Here is a 19,845-nt window from a genome sequence, read left to right as displayed (position 1 = left end):
TTTTCTTACTGGAATCACTCACAAGCCACAAACCATTTTTTTGTTACGAACACTTAAAGAATGAATATGAATGAATCCCCCCACCCCGGTTTCAATGCATGGAAGCGCGCTCTCTGATTCGGGAGCAACACTTCTAAAACCCCCTGCTGGTCCCTGGTCGCCCCCTTCCCCTCCCAGCAGCATGAGAGGAGGAGGATGTGGTAAGAGGGGGAGTGGGGGGGGGGGGGTATCCTTCCTCATGCCCTAAAAGAGAGAGAGAGAGAGCGGAGTGTCATAATCTTAATGCAAGGAGAGGGAGAGAAACGAAGGTGGATACATTTGTTTAATAAGAGTATGGAGGTAGGAACAGCAAATGAGCGAGCGAGGTGAGAGAGAGAGGGGGAGCGAGAGAGAGAGGGGGAGAGAGAGAGAGAGGCACCACACTGCAGATCCTCCTCGCCCACTGTCGCTGCTCCATAAGCTGAGGAGACGACAGCGCCGGAGGAGGACGCCATGGAGGAGCCGCTCTGGAGTGTCCCACGCCGGCTCTCCTCCCCTCGCTGACCTCCATCCTCCCTCTGGAAAACTCCTCTCCGCGCGCCTCAACTCTTCCTGCAGCGTTCCCGCCTCAAAGCCCACCTCGCTTCACTTCTGTCACCTTTTTGCTTTTTCAAGGAGGAGCGGGGGGGGACGACCGTGTCCCATTTTTTTCTTCTTCTTCACCCTCATCACCTCTGCTGACCTCCTGAGCTGAGTGGATTAACTTTTTCTCGGAGGTGGGGGTGGGGGGCCAGCGGCGGGTGGACGGACCATGGGGCCGCGGGGGTTGCGTACGGGCAGCCGGCACCCGCTGGCGACATTCCTGCTGCTGGGGTGTGTTTTCTGGAGGGCTCGGGCGCAGATGGACGACGGGAAGTCCGTCTACTTCTGGGAAACAGGTAGTGCTGAAATGTCTTGGTGTGTGTTTGTATCATTTACTTAGAACAGGGGTCGGCAACCTTTACCACTCAAAGAGCCACTTTGGCAAGTTTCACAAATTAAAGAAAGTAATGGGAGCCACAAAATTTTTTTTTTAATTTAAAATGAAAAACACCGCATACAAAGCTTAACACTAGAAGTCCCAGCATTTTTCTGTCTACCTAGAAGACCCAGAGAGGGGTCATTTGGCCCGACGCTTTTCCCGAATACACTAATCACTCATTTTGTTATGGTAATGAGGCTGTTAGGGGCAGTTTGTCTAGGTAGACAGAAAAATTATACATGTGGGAAATGCCGAAAGGAGCAATGGCAGTGCCAGGATTGTGAGTGACTGCTCAAATGTATGTCAGTCACGTTTACATGGACATGGTTTTTCATTCTTTGTAAATATGCTTTTTTCTTTGTAAATTTTTTTTTTTAAACTATTTTTGGCACACAAAAATAACAATTGCTTCTGCAACAACCCTCCACACCAAAACTGGGAAAACAGTTGCTTTTTCATTCTTTGTAAATATGTTTTGTTTTGTATTTTTTTTAACAATAAATGTCAGAGTGTTGATCCCTTCATTCTGTTGATCCTTGCAAAAACACACACAACCTACCTCAGAACTAAAGCTTGAGCTGTAAGGTCCCCTCCCCCACACAGGCTCAAGTGGCCCCCTGCCGTGTGCCACTAACAGCCACATTTTCATAACAAAAGGAGTGTCCACAGGGGGGACTAGGGGTCAAATGACCCTCTTGTGTGTTTTCTAGGTAAAAATGTCAATTGACCCTTCTCTGGGACTTCGCGTGTTAAACGCTTTGTGCTATGTTAACCAGGGGCCTCCGACACACGCACCGGCACGCACTTTAATGTGGAAATTTGATGTTAGTGCAGCCCGCAAGTTTTGAATGAATGGCGCTTGATAGCGTCATACTTGCCAACCCTCTCATTTTTCCCGGGAGACTCCCGAATATCAGAGCGTGATGACACTGCATTTGGCGCCCTCTACAGTCTGCCCTTACAGTGTACCTGCTCGACCACACGTAGAATGCAGTTTCAGCTTGCTCACGTAAGTGACAGCAAGGCGTACTAACTCAGCAGCCACACATCTTACACTGACGGTACCAATACCCAGAATCCCATGCAGCCCTAACTCTTCCGCTCAACCAACGCACGGGGTGGGGGGGGGGGGGTTGGTGGTAGCGGGGGTGTATAATGTAGACCGGAAGAGTTAGGGCTGCATAGGATTCTGGGTAATGGTTGTGTTGTGTTTATGTTGTGTTACGGTGGGATGTTCTCCAGAAATGTGTTTTTCATTCTTTTTTGGTGTGGGTTCACAGTGTGGCGCATATTTGTAACGTAACAATGTTAAAGTTGTTTGATATGGCTACCGTCAGTGTAAGCTGTGTGGCTGATGACTAAGTATGCTTTGCTGTCTCCTGTGTGTGCAAGTAATACCAACATGCAACATGCGGCTGGACTGGCATGCTGTATGTAAATGCTATAGAGGACAATTACTGCAGTGCAATTAGGGCACGCCCTTTATTTAGTAATTAGAGTGTAAATAGGATTATTTTTTTCCCTGGGAGTAATCTATGAGGGACACTGAGATCCATAAATCTCCTGGGAAAATCGGGTGGGTCGGCATGTATGTAGCTGAGCCGCATCAGAGTGGTCAAGGAGCCGCATGCGGCTCCGGAGCCGCGGGTTGCCGACCCCTGACTTAGAATCACTTAAATGTGCAGTGCACCTGTCTTCTTCATATACGCTGATTGAACTTCCAGGAAAGAGGCCCCATAAAAAGCAACAGCAGAGCCGCCTCGCTGTGATCCGTTTTGGACTGGATTACGCTCCTCTCAGGTGATGCTGCTGAGGATTGCTTCAGCAGGGGAGGAAGGGCGGTGCTAATGTTTGGATGGAGCTGACAGGAGGTCATGCGTGTTGTTGGTTAGTTGTGTTTTACCAAGGAGTGATGGAGCGTCTCAGTGGTGTGCTTCGGAGCAAACTTTGTGCATTCTGAGGGCTTCCATGAGACAATATTTGGTACACGTTGTTGGCTTCCAAGATGGTTCTGGGTTCCAAATCGAGGCTCGGACCGTTGAAGGCGTTGAAGTGTAATTTCCCTTCGTTAGCATTGAGGTATTGTTTGGCAGCAAAGTAGTCAGAATCACCCACGTTAGCATTCCATTCAGTTGTAAACAAATGGCACAAGGTGCATCTGTGACCAAAATGTTTCTAACTCATGGTATTTGTTGGAGGCAAAATTGCAGAGTCTTTTAGGAATGGTTGAAAGGACAGTGTTGTATGAGGGAGATAGGTGGTGTCGCAGACCACCTCTTCTGTTCAGAAATGTGGCCCTCAAAACAATTTAGTTTAATATCCCTTCTGTAAATTCTCCTTGAGTGTGAATGTTCATTTTGTCTGAACGTGTTCTGTTATTGGCTAGCAAATAGTCCAGGGTGTACCCGTCTATCTGGTGCAGGCTTCAGACTTCTGTGACCTTCAACAGGATACGAGCTATAAAATTAACAAATAAATAATTTCCAACAAAGCTACATCGTTTCTTCCGTTGCTATTCTTCCACTGGTTATGAACACATCTAAGTGCAGCACAGACTTCCACCAAGACCAAATGACCCCAAATGTCCCTATGCTAAGAAATAAACATTGGGCCATACTGTTGTACTCCAGTCCTATAGGTGGCGACAACGTTCACTTCAGCACCAGCTACATATTAGTGCAAGGTCACTGCCTCACTTGGCCATGATGCAACAGTAGAGAGACGTTCTTTGATTTCTAGGGTTTGGCATATTTCGGAAACGGTTTTGCGTACGACATTCCAAAACATAACCTCATTATCAAAGTATAAGTTAGCCATGATTTTTCTAGAAAAATCTAAAAGTGTGATTACATTAAAAATCATAACAATGAAACCAATGATGTGTTTTTGATACTGTATTTACTTTAGACCAGACCTGGGCAAATTAAGGCCCGGGGGCCACATGCGGCCCGTTAAGCTTTTCAATCTGGCCCGCCGGACATTCCCAAATAATTTTTTTAGATTTGTGCAGTCATGTTTTCTAATGACCGTAAGTCTTGATCTATACTAAGTATTTCAATGGTTGGAATCTGCGCTTATGGATGATGTACCAGTTACTATGGTAATCTAATTAGTTACTATTGTAATATAATTATAATATATATATATATATAATATAATCAGTAACCTATTTATTTATTTATATCTGCACCTTATGGCTTTTTTTATCCTGCACTACCATGAGCTAATGCAACAAAATTTCGTTCTTATCTGTACGGTAAAGTTCAAATTTGAATGACAATAAAAAAGGAAGTCTAAGTCTAATAATTAGTTACTATGGTCATCTAATTAGTTACTATGGTAATCTACGTCACAGTAGCTCAGACGAGGCACCAAGCAGTGTGGGCGGGAAGCGTTTCCACAGACGCGGAAGGAGATTTTCACAACAAAGCTCTAAAGCTTAGTGATGTATCAGATATATCAGATTGTAGGTGGATTTATTTTGTACCCTTCACGTTCATATTTCACTGTTTGTTGCATTTTTGTTGCGTTTCACTTGATTGTAAAATGTGTCGATCGAAAGGGGGGGTGTGACGTTCATATTTTGTCAATATTCAGTGTTTTATCATTCGTAGAAAAATGTAAAATTACATTACGTTTTTTAAGGCGGTCTGTCATAACGTTTTTAGCATTCAATCAGACATTATTGTGAGGCTTTGTATTAGTGTTCATAGAAATAGATATACCGGCACCCAGACACATTTTTTTTCTCTAAATGTGGCCCCCGAGTCAAAATAATTGCCCAGGCCTGCTTTAGACCCTGATTAAGTATCCAATCCAGGGTTTGGAGCCCTAAGCAGAATTGTATTTTGATACATTTATTTTATACTTTTTTTCAGTACTGTTTTAATCAAACTCAAATTTAACTTGATGCATCTTTTGTAATAAAAAAGTTAAAGAGTAGTAAAGTGTGCAATATTACATTTTTTGTGTGCAAAATAACAAATTCAACCACAAATTCATAAGCTACAACTCCGATTGCTAGTGCTGTGCAATACCACTGATTTTCTTTCCGATCCGAGACCGAGTACAATTCAGGCTGGTATTGGTGATATCGATCTGATGCCGATACTCTGTACTGTTCTATACTGTGCAAATATTCTTAATGTGTCTGGAAACATTTTAAAAGTAGTGTATTTCAAGTGTTGCTGCTCTTGGAGAATCATCTTCAAACAATATAAAATCACAGGGCGAAACAAAGGATGACATTATTCCTCACTGAATGCGTTCTTGTTTATGTTCAACTCTGTACCTAGTATCTCCAAAAAGCCTACAGTAAAAGTTGACATAGTTTTTAGAATATTGAGGGACTCATTTTAATTGCCAGTAATTTTCTGAAATAAACAAATGACAGACTGAATCACTGCTTACAACACAATGTGCCGGTACGTACTTACCTAGGCGGAAGAAAAAGTAGTTCCCAACAATTTTGTTTCGTTTAGAAATCTGCCAGTACATTTTCATCAGCAGGAAGGGGCTAAGTAAAAATTCAGTTGAAGTACGCTGTGGTTCATTAATTGAGATTTTACATGCGTTTCTTCACGCAAGGACGGGACCCCCCAGATCGCTACCACCACAGCCTGAGGGCGCAATAGACTACAGACTCTGATTACATTGAACACATTGTTTATTAAAAAATAACCAAATAACAATATATTATAATAAATAAAAATATTACAGAAATAAAGAAGCCTACAATTTTTGGTTGTGTTTTCTGCTCCATTTGCAGTATGGCGATATACGATATATATTTCGATATTTTTTCCGTAAAGTACAAAAACAAAACACAAAACAGTCTTAGTTACCTGAGATACTAAGTATGTCATTATTATGACTTAGTAAGTCAATATTTTGACTTAGTAATTTATGGTTAGTTTGTCTAAATTGTCAGACGATTGCTTCTCTGACGTCTCCATCATGACCAGAAGTCTCTTCTTTATCTGGACGTCTTCTACTGCATTCAGCAACTTTGTCTCGATTGGAAGTTTTCGATTTAGACTGTCGTGATTGTGGCTGTTGAGTTTTGCCTAGAGAAAAAAAATAAAAAATTATAAGGATTTTTCAAAATTACATTCAACAATCAGGAGTAAATTATTTGGGATAAACCCACTTTAGCACAGGTGTAAGATAGTGACATGTTATTTACAACATGTCAAATGGCCCTCAACATCGTCGGGAAACAATGTGTGTCAATAAAGTATTTTCATTTCGACAGAATTATAATTTTTTTTAATGCAACTGCAGTTTTACTTAAGTCAATATTATTTATTACAAGAAACTACTCAAAGCATTTTTAATACAACCCTATTTAAATACATCTAAAACAACTGAACTTTAATATATGCTTACCATCTTGACTTCTGATTCCAAAGCAAGTATTTTTGTCACACTGTTGTCAAACAATGATCATATTAAAACAAATGGGCAAAATATAATTCCACATTGTTGAAAGTGGTCATCTGAGAGCATTTGTAATTGCAGTGCAGTTCATATAAAACTGTTTTGATGCCCCAGATGTACAACATATATCTGCCTTTTAACAATATTACTTCCTAGCAATGAAGTTAGCGCCCACATACCTGAAGTAGAGCTCTTCTCTCTTTCACCACAGAAGATTGTGGATTGCTCCCATTGGAATCTTGCTGCTCCTGTACATCATTCGGCATATCTTTGTCTGTGACCAGGCTGTCAAGGGTGAATGGAGAATCTGAACTCCTGTGAGAGCTTGTGTCAATATCTAATGTTTCGATTCCAAATTGAATGGATGTAGTTGATGGAGAACCGCCCGAGATCTGCTGATATAGTTCGAAGTACAGCAAAACAACTCTACCGTAAGCACTTCTTCCACCTGCGTCGACTGCTTGTCTGTACTTTCCACGACTCCCTTTCAATATAGTGCCGATAGTTGTTTTTGTGATGTCCTGTTTCCGATGAGGAAATTCCTCAGATGTCCCTCCAAGTCCGTACCGTTCCAAAATAGGGTAAGAATGTCCCCAGACTTGGACTGGCAAGTTTCCCAGTCAACACTTTGTTGAGTTTTGTTAACTTTAAACTCCAAAACAATGCTTAAAAGTAGCTCTACTCCTCTGTCAGTCCACATATATAATTATTTCTTGCCGTGACCCGCCAGTTTTGCTATATGCCGCCTCCGGAAATGACGTTTTGAATGTTTCTGATTGGCTAAAATGGTCTTAAGTCCTAGGCTACAGCGCCCCCAGTATTTTGGCATGCGTATGACACTCAGTGTATGCGTTTGCCTGGGGACAGTAATAGTTTTCTAAATGCGCACGTGTGGCTGGAGATCTTGTTAAGATGTTAGTTTAGGCGGTGGCTCTTTGTTGTTAAGGCGGCCGCCTTAACAACAAAACGCTGCGGGAAACCCTATACATATATATACTGTATATATATATATATACACTACCGTTCAAAAGCTTGGGGTCACCCAAACAATTTTGTGGAATAGCCTTCATTTCTAAGAACAAGAATAGACTATCGAGTTTCAGATGAAAGTTCTCTTTTTCTGGCCTCTTTGAGCGTTTAATTGACCCCACAAATGTGATGCTCCAGAAACTCAATCTGCTCAAAGGAAGGTCAGTTTTGTAGCTTCTGTAATGAGCTAAATGGTTTTCAGATGTGTGAACATGATTGCACAAGGGTTTTCTAATCATCAATTAGCCTTCTGAGCCAATGAGCAAACACATTGTACCATTAGAACACTGGAGTGATAGTTGCTGGAAATGGGCCTCTATACACCTATGTAGATATTGCACCAAAAACCAGACATTTGCAGCTAGAATAGTCATTTACCACATTAGCAATGTATAGAGTGTATTTCTTTAAAGTTAAGACTAGTTTAAAGTTATCTTCATTGAAAAGTTCAGTGCTTTTCCTTCAAAAATAAGGACATTTCAATGTGACCCCAAACTTTTGAACGGTAGTGTATATATATATATATATATATATATATATATATATATATATATATATATATATATATATATATATATATATATATATATATATATATATATATATATATATATATATACACATACACATAATGAATATTATTACAATATTATAATTTATATATATATAATCATTATTAAAATTGGTTATTAAAGGTATGTGAAAGTTCAACTCCGACCTTGTTTACTTCATGACAACCTCCTTAGGTTTTTTTTTATCCAATTGAAAATATCAAGCAGCTAAAATGCGCCAAACATTGATAAGTGTGGAGAGAGTGTTTTGCATTTCCCCCCATCATCCATTGCAATGAATGTAGGGCTGCAACAACTAATCGAATAAATCGATTAAAATCGATTATTAAAATAATTGCCGATTAATTTAGTCACGATTCGTTGGATCTATGCTATGCGCATGCTCAGAGGTTTTCTTTTTTTTAATTGTAATTAATAATTAATTATTTTATTTTTTTAATAAACCTTTATTTATAAACTGCAACATTTACAAACAGCTGAGAATTAATAATCAAAATAAGTATGGTGCCAGTATGCTGGTTTTTTTCAACAAAATACTGGATAGGATAGAAATGTAGTTCGTCTGTTTTATCCGATTATTAATCGATTAATCGAAGTAATAATCGACATATTAATCGATTATCAAATCAATCGTTAGTTGCAGCCCTAAATGAATGTAAGTTAGATTATTATTTTTTTAACGGTGAATGGACGTTTTTTTTTATAATATCCACAAAGTTCAATGAATAGGTTGTGTTATATGTGACCATGTTTGTTGAATGTTTGTACTGGTTGATTTTTTTTTTCCTGTACCATGACTAGGGAAGGTTGTTTTGATTGGGTCATATAAGTGAATGCTATGCTGTGTTTCCTAATAATGGTTGAGTTGCTTTCGTTGGCCACCAGATAGTGACAAAATAGCAAACCGCTGTCTATTTATATATGATATGACTACACCGCTCCCGGCCAAATTGCTTTTTGACTTTTTGCCCTCTTTCTCCCGGGCCAAATTGAAGTCGCCAGCGCGCCGCACTTAGGTCCATAGTTTGTACACCACTCGCCTATAAGGAGGGGCGGGTCAGATTTCGCCGAAATCGTCCCTAGACAAATGACAGCCACTAGGAGGCATGCTGTGACTTCACTTTAGTGTTATTTGCATGAACTGTAGTTCAAAAAAGCTCTTCAAAAGCCTTCAAGGTAAAAATTCAACTTCTTCTGTGTTCAGTCCGAAGCTGTCCAACTTCTGACAGTAAACGCCAGCCGTGCCGCTCTGGCTCGCAAGTTTGACGTAGCTCCCGCCTCTCTTGCGCCTGTGCATCTTTAAGGAGGATGTAGCCCGCTAAGGAGATTAAGGGAGCAGGGATTTAACAAGCCAGGAAAGGCAGCCGGGGGAGCGGACTTGAGGAAGGCAAGAGGCAGGCAGGGAGCGAGAGGGAGCAACTTAACCTACATCCGCCCCACTGCAGGTCACAGCGATTACGCCTCGCTCCCACGCTACGCCACCTTTCTCTCACGCCGCGCATGTTCTTCAGTGAGCGAGGTCTGAGAATGTGTTTGCCTGCTCCTCAATGAAAAGTAGCGCGTTGATTGCAACCCCCGGAGTGTTTTTCTTTCCCCGCCGTGTGTTACATTCACACAAGGCAATTTAGGCCTTTAAATCCCCATGTTTTCTTTTTCTTTATGTCAAAATGCGATTATGTTTGCACAACATTTGCATAGTTTTTTTTTTTCTTCCTTGCCAATCGAATCTGGTTTGAAAAGAAATGAGGTGATGTTTGTGTACATTTGTGCGCTGCGGAGGGAATATTCTTGTGGCAAGCGATGCTCTGATATTTTGCATATTGATGAGGCTTGCTGAAATGCAGGCGCTGTTTTATAAACTGTGGGGAATAGGCCCTGCATGCATGCCTTGCTTTTTATTTGCTTCTGTGGAAATATCTCCTTTGGAGGGTGTGAAGGCTCACTGTGTGTGTGTGTGTGTGTGTGTGTGTGTGTGTGTGTGTGTGTGTGTGTGTGTGTGTGTGTGTGTGTGTGTGTGTGTGTGTGTGTGTGTGTGTGTGTGTGTGTGTGTGTGTGCGCGTGTGTATACGTGTGTCGTGAGCTCTTTATTGAAATAAAAGGTGGAGACAAGTGACTGTGCCAGCGACGTTTCTGAAGGTGAGGCTGAGGGTAAATTAGATTAGAAGTTAATAATCATTGCAGATGATGAAGGTAATCAATGGTATTGTGCTCGACAAAAGAAAAGTAGTGAGAATATCTCCATGTTAAGAAACTCGGCTTCGGCTCCGCGATGATGTCTTGTTAGTAAACACAGACACGCCCCTCACCCTCACCCCCCTACCCCCACCCACACAAACACACACACACACACAGAGCGCACCTCTTATGACACAGGAATAATCAGAAGGTATTGCTTTTAAAGGGGAACTACATTTTTCGGGGGAAGTTTGTTATTATCATTCACACACAGTAAAAGTCAGCTCTTAGTCGCTCTATCCCAGCTATACAGCGCTCTAAAAAACCTCCATCAATGTTTTATATACACGCTAATGGTATATACTGTATGTAATGTAGTAACATTCAATATAACATGCAATATTTACATATTTTGCTCATTTTAAACATTCGGCTGCGTATTAATTTCACAGACGCATCACGTTTGCTTAAAACGGGCTATTACTCACGGCATAATATATGAGAGACAACAACTACTTTAGGACAAATGATGATACAGAACCTTATATTTTTGAGGTTGAATATAAGGAGGATGAGTGACAAGTTTTAGAAGCTGTGTGTTAAACAGATCCAGCTTTAGTGAAACACTAAGCATCATGTAGCAGTATTGCTCAGTGATGAACAAGAAATACAAATTATGAACATAATAAAACAATCACTTACTGTACAATGTCTGCTCTCACTGGGATGCTGATAATAATAATCCTCACAAAGGGTTAAAAAAAGGTGCCACAAACGAGCTTCTTTTCGTGTCTTTCTCGCCATCTAAGGGTCTAAGTTGGATGTCAGAGTTGACCAACTTCTTCTATCCAGGTGAGAGTCATGATGGATAATCCAGAATTAACTTTCACCAATTTAGAGGCGAAGCAGTAGCAGCCAATATGACAACATAGCAGCATAAGATAGTTAGATTACTGTGATCAATGCAGCTCTAAAAATAGATTGTCTGCGTTAGCACTTAAAATACCAATATCGCTAATACTTGGTTCATTTTCAGGTCACGACATGTAAATGGAGTATTGTTGGCACTTTTTGAATGGTTATTCCGAGGGCTTTGTGGGCGGAATAGAGGAGGTCCCATTCACTCCATCGTTAGCTGACTTTTGCTCGCGTTTATTTGCAGTTTTAAAAAGGAGAAACAAAAAAAAAAAACATATGTGTTCTTGTCTTACATAAGGATTGTGAATGATAGGCAAAATTCCCAGAAAAAGTGCAGCTCTCCTTTAAGCACAAATTGTTATTGTTGCATAGTGGGATTACCAAAAAACTCCGAGTGTCCCGATACAACTTTTTCACTTCCGATACGATAACGATATTGGAGCCTCAGATTTTGGCCGATACCAATATTGAACCGATACAATATCAGCAGTCACCATTAGAGATGTCCGATATTACCGGACTGCCGATATTATCGGCCGATAAATGCTTTATAATGTAATATCGGAAATTATCGGTATCGGTTTCAAAATGATCGATATCGGTTTCAAAAAGTAAAATGTATGACTGTTTAAAACGCCGCTGTGTACACAGACGTAGGGAGAAGTACAGAGTGCCAATAAACCTTAAAGGCACTGCCTTTGCGTGCCGGCCCAGTCACATAATATCTACGGCTTTTCACACACACAAGTGAATGCAATCATACTTGGTCAACAGCCATACAGGTCACACTGAGGGTGGCCGTATAAACAACTTTAACACTGTTACAAATATGCGCCACACTGTGAACCCACACCAAACAAGAATGACAAACACATATCGGGAGAACATCCGCACCTTAACACAACATAAACACAACAGAACAAATACCCAGAACCCCTTGCAGCACTAACTCTTCCGGGACGCTACAATATACACCCCCCCCCCCCGCCCCGCCCCCTTCACCCCGCCTACCTCCTCATGCTCAGGGAGAGCATGTCCCAAATTCCAAGCTGCTGTTTTGAGGCATGTTAAAAAAAATAATGCACTTTGTGACTTCAATAATAAATATGGCAGTGCCATGTTGGCATTTTTTTTCCATAACTTGAGTTGATTTATTTTGGAAAACCTTGTTACATTTTTTAATGCATCCAGCGGGGCATCACAACAAAATTAGGCATAATAATGTGTTAATTCCATGACTGTATATATCGGTATCGGTTGATATCGGATTCGTTAATTAAGAGTTGGACAATATCGGAATATCAGATATCGGCAAAAAAGCCATTGTCGGACATCTCTAGTCACCATACATACTTTTATAATTTTGTGGTATGGAATGATAAAAAAGGCTTGATCAAGTGAAATTAGTATGAGGTATAAAAAACACTAACCTATCATCAACCTTCTGGAATGGAATTATGCTGTCTTTAAGTTGAAGCCTAGTGGTCATTATTTTTTGGCGACACCAAGTCGCCACAATATATCATTTAGTTGACAACCTTTATTTAACCAGATAAGAAACCCATTGATATCAAGATCTCTTTCACACGGAGTGACCTGGCCAGGAGGTCAACAGCACATGTCACACAGCAGTATCAGAAAAGTAATACGTTCAGACATACATTTTAAAATGCACAAAAGGGAACTCTAAAACAATTAACACAATTAAGATTTACACTTTTTAAAAACACAGGCTCAAAGGCTCCAAATGGAAGTCGTTCAGAGAGTTTCAGTTTCATTTGTAATGTATTCCATGCCAGAGGGGCAGCAATGCTAAAAGCTCTTTTGCCAAATTCAGTCCGTACACGAGGAACAGTTAAAGCATACAAATATTTAGAACGTAATGCATAAGAGCTGTTTTTCTTTGTAACCAGGTACACAAGTATGGAGGCATTAAACGTAAAAGAGCCTTATAAATGGTAGTCAGCCATCGTGTGTATCTGCATGCACTCAATGAAGATAAGTCTGATTTCATATACAGTTGACAGTGTTGGATGAGACTAGGAAAACCAGTAACAAATCTTAGTGCTGAATGAAAAACAGTGTCCAAAGACTGGAGGCAAATGCCAGTCCTTTTTATGGAGACGTCCTTTATTTTAGTGCTTCATTTAAATAAATGAAGCACTAAAATAAAGCACGTCTCCATAATCAATTACGGGCAAGATAGTCGCTGTCACCAATTTCTTCCTGACCTTAAGAGAGAAGCAGTTTTTATTTCTAAAAAAAGAAACCAAGTTTTACCCTAAGCTTCGACACCAAGCTGTTAATATGGGCTTTAAATGAAAGCTCCTGGTCAAGAGTAAAACCCAAGTACCGTATTTTTCGGACTATAAGTCACAGTTTTTTTTCATAGTTTGGCCGGGGGCGCGACTTATACTCAGGAGCGACTTATGTATGAAATTATTAACACATTAGCCTTGATGTGTGGGGGCAGTGTTGGGGGAGCGGGGTTTAGTGGTAGCGGGGGTGTATAATGTAGCCCGGAAGAGTTAGGGATGCATGGGATTCTGGGTATTTGTTCTGTTGTGTTTATGTTGTGTTACGGTACAGATGTTCTCCCGAAATGTGTTTGTCATTCTTGTTTGGTGTGGGTTCACAGTGTGGCGTATATTAGTAAGAGTGTTAAAATTGTTTATATCCCCACCGTCAGTGTAACCTGTATGGCTGTGGAACAAGTATGCCTTGCTTTCACGTACGTGTGCAAGCAGAAGCTTGATACTGATGGCTGTAGAGGGCGCCAAATGCTGTGTCATCGCAGTAACCCCTTATTATACAGGGAGTGGCACTGAACTCCGGAAGTCTCCCGGGTAAATCGGGAGGGTCGGCAAGTATGCAGTTGAGCCGCATCAGAGTGGTCGAAGAGCCGCATGCGGCTCCGGAGCCGCGGGTTGCAGTCCTCTGGTATAGAATGTTATAGTTATTTGAATGACTCTTACCATAATATGTTACATTAACATACCAGGCACGTTCTCAGTTGGTTATTTATGCGTCATATAACGTACACTTATTCAGCCTGTTGTTCACTATTCTTTATTTATTTTAAATTGCCTTTCAAATGTCTATTCTTGGTGTTGGGTTTTATCAAATAAATGTCCCCAAAAAATGCGACTTATACTCCAGTGCGACTTATATATGTTTGTTTTTTTCTTTATTATGCATTTTCGGGCGGTGCGACTTATACTCCGAAAAATACGGTACTTGTAATTTAAGTTAGGGTCATGATGCAAACACGTTTGTTACTGGATATGTTCTAATACGCTTCTACCTTGGAGACACTTATCACGTCTGTCTAGCTTGTGTGCTATAGTGTGCTTAGCTGTTGTGTAGCTGCTAGCTCCTAGTAGCCTATACCATAGCATTTTTGTAAATAACCTGACTAAAATAGAAGAAAAGACCAACCTTGTGTGCTTATTGGAGGACATGTAAATGTTAACTGGCTGTTCAGCTTTGCACAAGTAAACGTGCTGCAGGACTGCTTGTACGTCAGACATTTTAGATGCAAGCCCAAACGATTTTGCCAATATCGAATCAATATCCGTGTTACAGATCAAATGAAACAGTCCTATTCGCCTGTCCAGCTTCTAAAACACTGGCACCATTGCTATCTGCAGACAGGTTGTCCTTTGGACAAAAACAGCTTTTTTACAAGAATACTGATCATGCTGTACACTGACTCCTCTAAAGTTTAACATCCTGAGCAATGCATTTTGTTCTCTGTAAGGGAAAAATCTTTCACTGCCTTATTTCCAATGCAAAACACGAAAAGAATAAAAGTGGCTTTCTGATTGTAGTCCAATCAAATAAAAGATCTGTCGTCCCAACCAGCATGTTTATATATATATTGTTTTTATTTACAGTTATTGTGTTTTAAAGGTAGGAATTGAGTGTTTAATTAGTTAATTAGCCTCTTTAGCAGCTTGGGTCTTCGCATAGGCATTGCGGGTAATCTCCTCTCATTGGAACATTTTCTTTTTTTTATCCGCTACTTTTAATGTTGTCAAATGTATCGGTGTGATGTCATAATTTGGTCTGAAATGTATCATCAACCCTAATATTTACTATATACTAGGGGTGTAAATTTTTTTGAATGAATTGGATTCTTATTTGTATTGTTTCTTAATCGATTAAAAAATAAAATAAAACAGATTTTTTGAAAAAAATACATTTTTTAATTATTTAAAAAAAAATAAAAAAATAATCTGTTCTGTCCAGCCACTCACGGAAATCATATTGTTGATGTAGATGTCCATATGTGCTGTACAGATTTAATTTAGAACCTCAATCCCGCCCCCCCAACCCTGCCCACCTCAACCTCCTCATGCTCTCTCAGGAAGAGCATGTCCCAAATTCCAAGCTGCTCTTTTGAGGCATGTTTTTAAAAAAAACACTTTTTTTTCTATAACTTGAGTTGATTTATTTGAGAAAACCTTGTTACATTGTTTAATGCATCCAGCGGGGCATCACAACAAAATTAGGCATAATAATGTGTTAATTCCACGACTGTATATATCGGTATCGGTTGATATCGGAATCGGTAATTAAGAGTTGGACAATATCGGAATATCGGATATCGGCAAAAAAGCCATTATCGGACATCTCTAGTTTCTTGCTGTTCCCATTGGGTTGAGTTTTTTCTCGACCTGATGTGGGATCTGAGCCAAGGATGTCGTTGTGGCTTGTGCAGCCCTTTGAGACATTTATGATTAAGGGCTATATAAGTAAACTTTGATTGATTGAATTGAGAATCGTTCTGAATGGAGAATTGATTCTGTATCGAGTCGTTGCCCCCAAACATCGAATCGATTGGTCTGGTGCTCTAAGATTCACAGCCCTAATATATACACTACAAAAAAAAGCCGACAAGATAAAAAGGATAGATTTAAAAAAGAAAACAACAACAAAAAACTAGTGAAATGTTTTGTCCATGCATCCAGTTAATTTTACTTAATAAGACATCCTGAATTAAAATGTGCATAACTAGATATTAGCAGGACTTTTAAGATAGAAATAAGTATTTTATTTTATTCAACTCGCAATTCTGAGATTAAGCATCCTCGGGGTGTTGCCGAATCTTTCGACAAGATGTATGTGGGGAAAACAAAAACATCTTATTTCAGTAGTTATTTTCTTGATTTTAACATTTTAAAACTGGAATAGACAAAATATAATTACTCATGCTGAAATTAAGATTATGATGTAATCAACAAGAGTGCGCACGTAACCAACAGAGTCCTCTACAGGGGAATACCAAGGGTGAGCGAGAAGATTGCTGTAAGGAGAATGAGACTAGCAGGGCACTGCCAAAGGCATCAGGAGCTGCCAGCCAGCAAATTGGTACTGTGGGAACCAACACATGGGCATCGGTCAAGAGGACGTCCCACACTAACATACGTGGATGTACTCAAGAAGGATGCAGGAGCTCAGAGTACCAAGGAACTGGCCAAATGTATGGAGAATCGGGATGACTGGAAGCAACGATGGAAGGCTCGTCGGAGGACGACCTAGAGAGATGTAAAGTCAATTACTAAAAAAACGTAAATAGCTCTTAAAACTAGAGAACATGTTTGAAGTAAAATTTAGATATGTGTCAATTGGCAAATAATTTGCAATGTATCGTTGTCCACTGCATATGGCATTACATAAACATATTAAACATATTTTCTGACAAAAAAACTAAAACAGGAGCATATAGGATGGTTTACTTTTTATTGAATTGTCCCTCGATAAGATACAACCCAGCAGGCACAAGACATTAGAACAGTGGTTCTTAACCTTGTTGGAGGTACCGAACCCCACCAGTTTCATTCAGTGAAAAATAAAATGGTTTTTTTTTTCAAATTCAAGACAAAGTTATATGTTTTTTTTACGGGTGCACAAAATGAACCGTGCATGAACATCACCTTGTTCAAAGAACAAAACCAACACAGTGCATGAACTCACAACAAATTGCACACGGGTGTGTCTTGACCTCCGTGGTGGAGGCTTCACCGAACCCCTGAGGCCGACATACCGAACCCCTAGGGTTCGATCGAACCCAGGTTAAGAACCACTGCATTAGAACAATGTTGAGAACTTTCCTTACCATTATTGCTATGTTGTCTATTACCATTATTGCTATGTTGTCTATTACCATTGTTGGTATATTCATTATTCCTACATTGTTAATACAAATTATTGTTACAGTCTAATAATTATTGTTACCTGTGGTAATGCCACTATGATGCAACATCTGTATTATAATCCTTGAACAAAGTAAGAGTGAAACTCATGTGAATAATCACTGAATGGAGAACTGGGGGTGGGATTAAAGAAATTATCTTCTTCCCACTCCCTTTCAGGCAAAACTGGACAATCATGCATTACATACTACACATGACCTTTTGCACTATATTCATTTATATTATTATGTGTTGTCAACTTTGTACTTTTTTATGTCATTGCCTGAAATAAATGAAAAAAAATTAAATGAACTTGTTGAATTAGGTCCTGACGTTGAGACACTCAAACATAACGTTGGAACAGGGTGCTTTTTGACAATGTTTAATCAATGTTGGGTTCTGACATTGAGTTGACCTTTGAATTTTGGTCATTTTTCAACCAATATTCTCCACCACAAATACAACGTGGAAACACCATGCCTTTTGATTACGTTTATTCAATGTCAGGTTGCGAAGTTGAATTGACCATTGAATTTTTGTAATTTCCCAACCAACATTATACTTCACAAATACAACGTTGAAACAACATGCTTTTTGACAACGTTTATTCAATGTCTGGTTGTGACGTTGATTTGACCATTGAAATTTGGTAATTTCCCAACTAACAACGTGGATCCAATGTTGGACATCAACGTTGTCTCACTTTACATTTAAGACTTTTTTGCAACGTTGCTTCAAAGTCAGTTTTAAAGGCCTACTGAAATGACATTTTTTTATTTAAACGGGGATAGCAGACCCATTCTATGTGTCATACTTGATCATTTTGCGATATTGCCATATTTTTGCTGAAATTATTTAGTAGAGAACATCGACAATAAAGTTCGCAACTTTTGGTCGCTGATAAAAAAAGCCTTGCCTGTACCGGAAGTAGCGTGACATCACAGGTTGAAGGGCTCCTCACATTTCCCCATTGTTTACACCAGCAGCGAGAGCGATTCGGACCGAGAAAGCGACGATTACCCATTAATTTGAGTGAGGATGAAAGATTTGTGGATGAGGAATGGGAGAGTGAAGGACTAGAGTGCAGTGCAGGACATATCTTTTTTCGCTCTGACCGTAACTTAGGCAAAAGGGCTCATTGGATTCCACACTTTCTCCTTTTTCTATTGTGGATCACAGGTTTGTATTTTAAACCACCTCGGATACTATATTCTCTTGAAAATGAGAGTCGAGAACGCGAAATGGACATTCACAGGGACTTTTATCTCCACGACAATACATCGGTGAAGCACTTTAGCTAAGGAGTTAACGTGATAGCATCGTGCTTAAATGCAGATAGAAACAAAAGAAATAAGCCCCTGACTGGAAGGATAGACAGAAGATCAACAATACTACTATCAGGAGACACCGAACCAAACACTGGACCTGTAACTACACAGTTAATGCTGTGCCACAGGTCGAAGCCTAGCAATGCTGTTGCTAACGACGCCATTGAAGCTAACTTAGCTACGGGACCTCGTCAGAGCTATGATAAAAACATTAGCGCTCCACCTACGCCAGCCCTCATCTGCTCATCAACACCCGTGATCACCTGCGTTCCAGTGATCGACGGTGCGACGAAGGACTTTCCCCGATCATCGATGCGGTCGGCGGCTAGCGTCAGATAGCGCGTCTGCTATCCTCAAAGTCCTCCTGGTTGTGTTGCTGCAGCCAGCCGCTAATACACCGATCCCACCTACAGCTTTCTTCTTTGCAGTCTCCATTGTTCATTAAACAAATTGCAAAAGATTCACCAACACAGATGTCCAGAATACTGTGGAATTTTGCGATGAAAACAGAGCTGTTTGTATTGAGATACAATGTGTCCGAATACTTCCGTTTCAACCATCGACGTCACGCGCATACGTCATCATACCTAGACGTTTTCAAGCGGAAGTTTCGCGGGAAATTTAAATTTGCACTTTATAAGTTAACCCGGCCGTATTGGCATGTGTTGCAATGTTAAGATGTCATCATTGATATATAAACTATCAGACTGCGTGGTCGGTAGTAGTGGGTTTCAGTAGGCCTTTAAAGGACATGTACGTATAATCAACGTTGTATCAATGTCTTGTGCCTGCTGGGAATAACATACTGAAATGCGAGTGCTCTACTGAAATACTCTTGTCACATGTATTTGTGTCATCTTTGGTACATTGTGTACATTCAAATACAGTTGAGAGCAGGACGCCTATTCCAAGCCCGAAAATAAACCCTATTTTAGATTCTTGGCAGAGCAGTAATGGCCAAGTGTGTGTGAGAATCTTTGCAGTGCGTCAGCATGTTTGCACGAAGAGAGTTTTTTTTATTACCTGTGCCAACCTGTCACTTTGTGGAAACGTGTCGGCGTCCTATACAGAGTCGAGTGCCGCCGCACTCTTCCTATTGATGGCACCTCTTTGCCGGAAAGGGACAGGGCCGAGTCACGTTGACAGGCCATTGTTAGCCCAGTGCACGCCTGCCTTCACCTGGAGCA

At 40.3% G+C, this 19,845-nt stretch overlaps 1 protein-coding gene across 1 annotated transcript in view; it reads left to right on the top strand.

Annotated features, from left to right (window-relative positions):
* Positions 1 to 860: 860 nt before the first annotated feature.
* thsd7ab (thrombospondin, type I, domain containing 7Ab) overlaps positions 861 to 19,845 on the top strand; it is a 621,850-nt gene continuing 602,865 nt past the window's right edge. The window contains exon 1 of the mRNA XM_062062699.1: positions 861 to 917. Within this exon, the coding sequence (XP_061918683.1) occupies positions 881 to 917 (37 nt within the window). The 5' untranslated portion in view covers positions 861 to 880. The remainder of the gene's footprint in view (positions 918 to 19,845) is intronic.

Source organism: Entelurus aequoreus, linkage group LG11, assembly GCF_033978785.1.
Source record: "Entelurus aequoreus isolate RoL-2023_Sb linkage group LG11, RoL_Eaeq_v1.1, whole genome shotgun sequence".
Taxonomy (NCBI): Eukaryota; Metazoa; Chordata; class Actinopteri; order Syngnathiformes; family Syngnathidae; genus Entelurus; species Entelurus aequoreus.
Note: the sequence above shows the minus strand (reverse complement) of the source record. Positions and strands in the feature narration are given on the sequence as shown.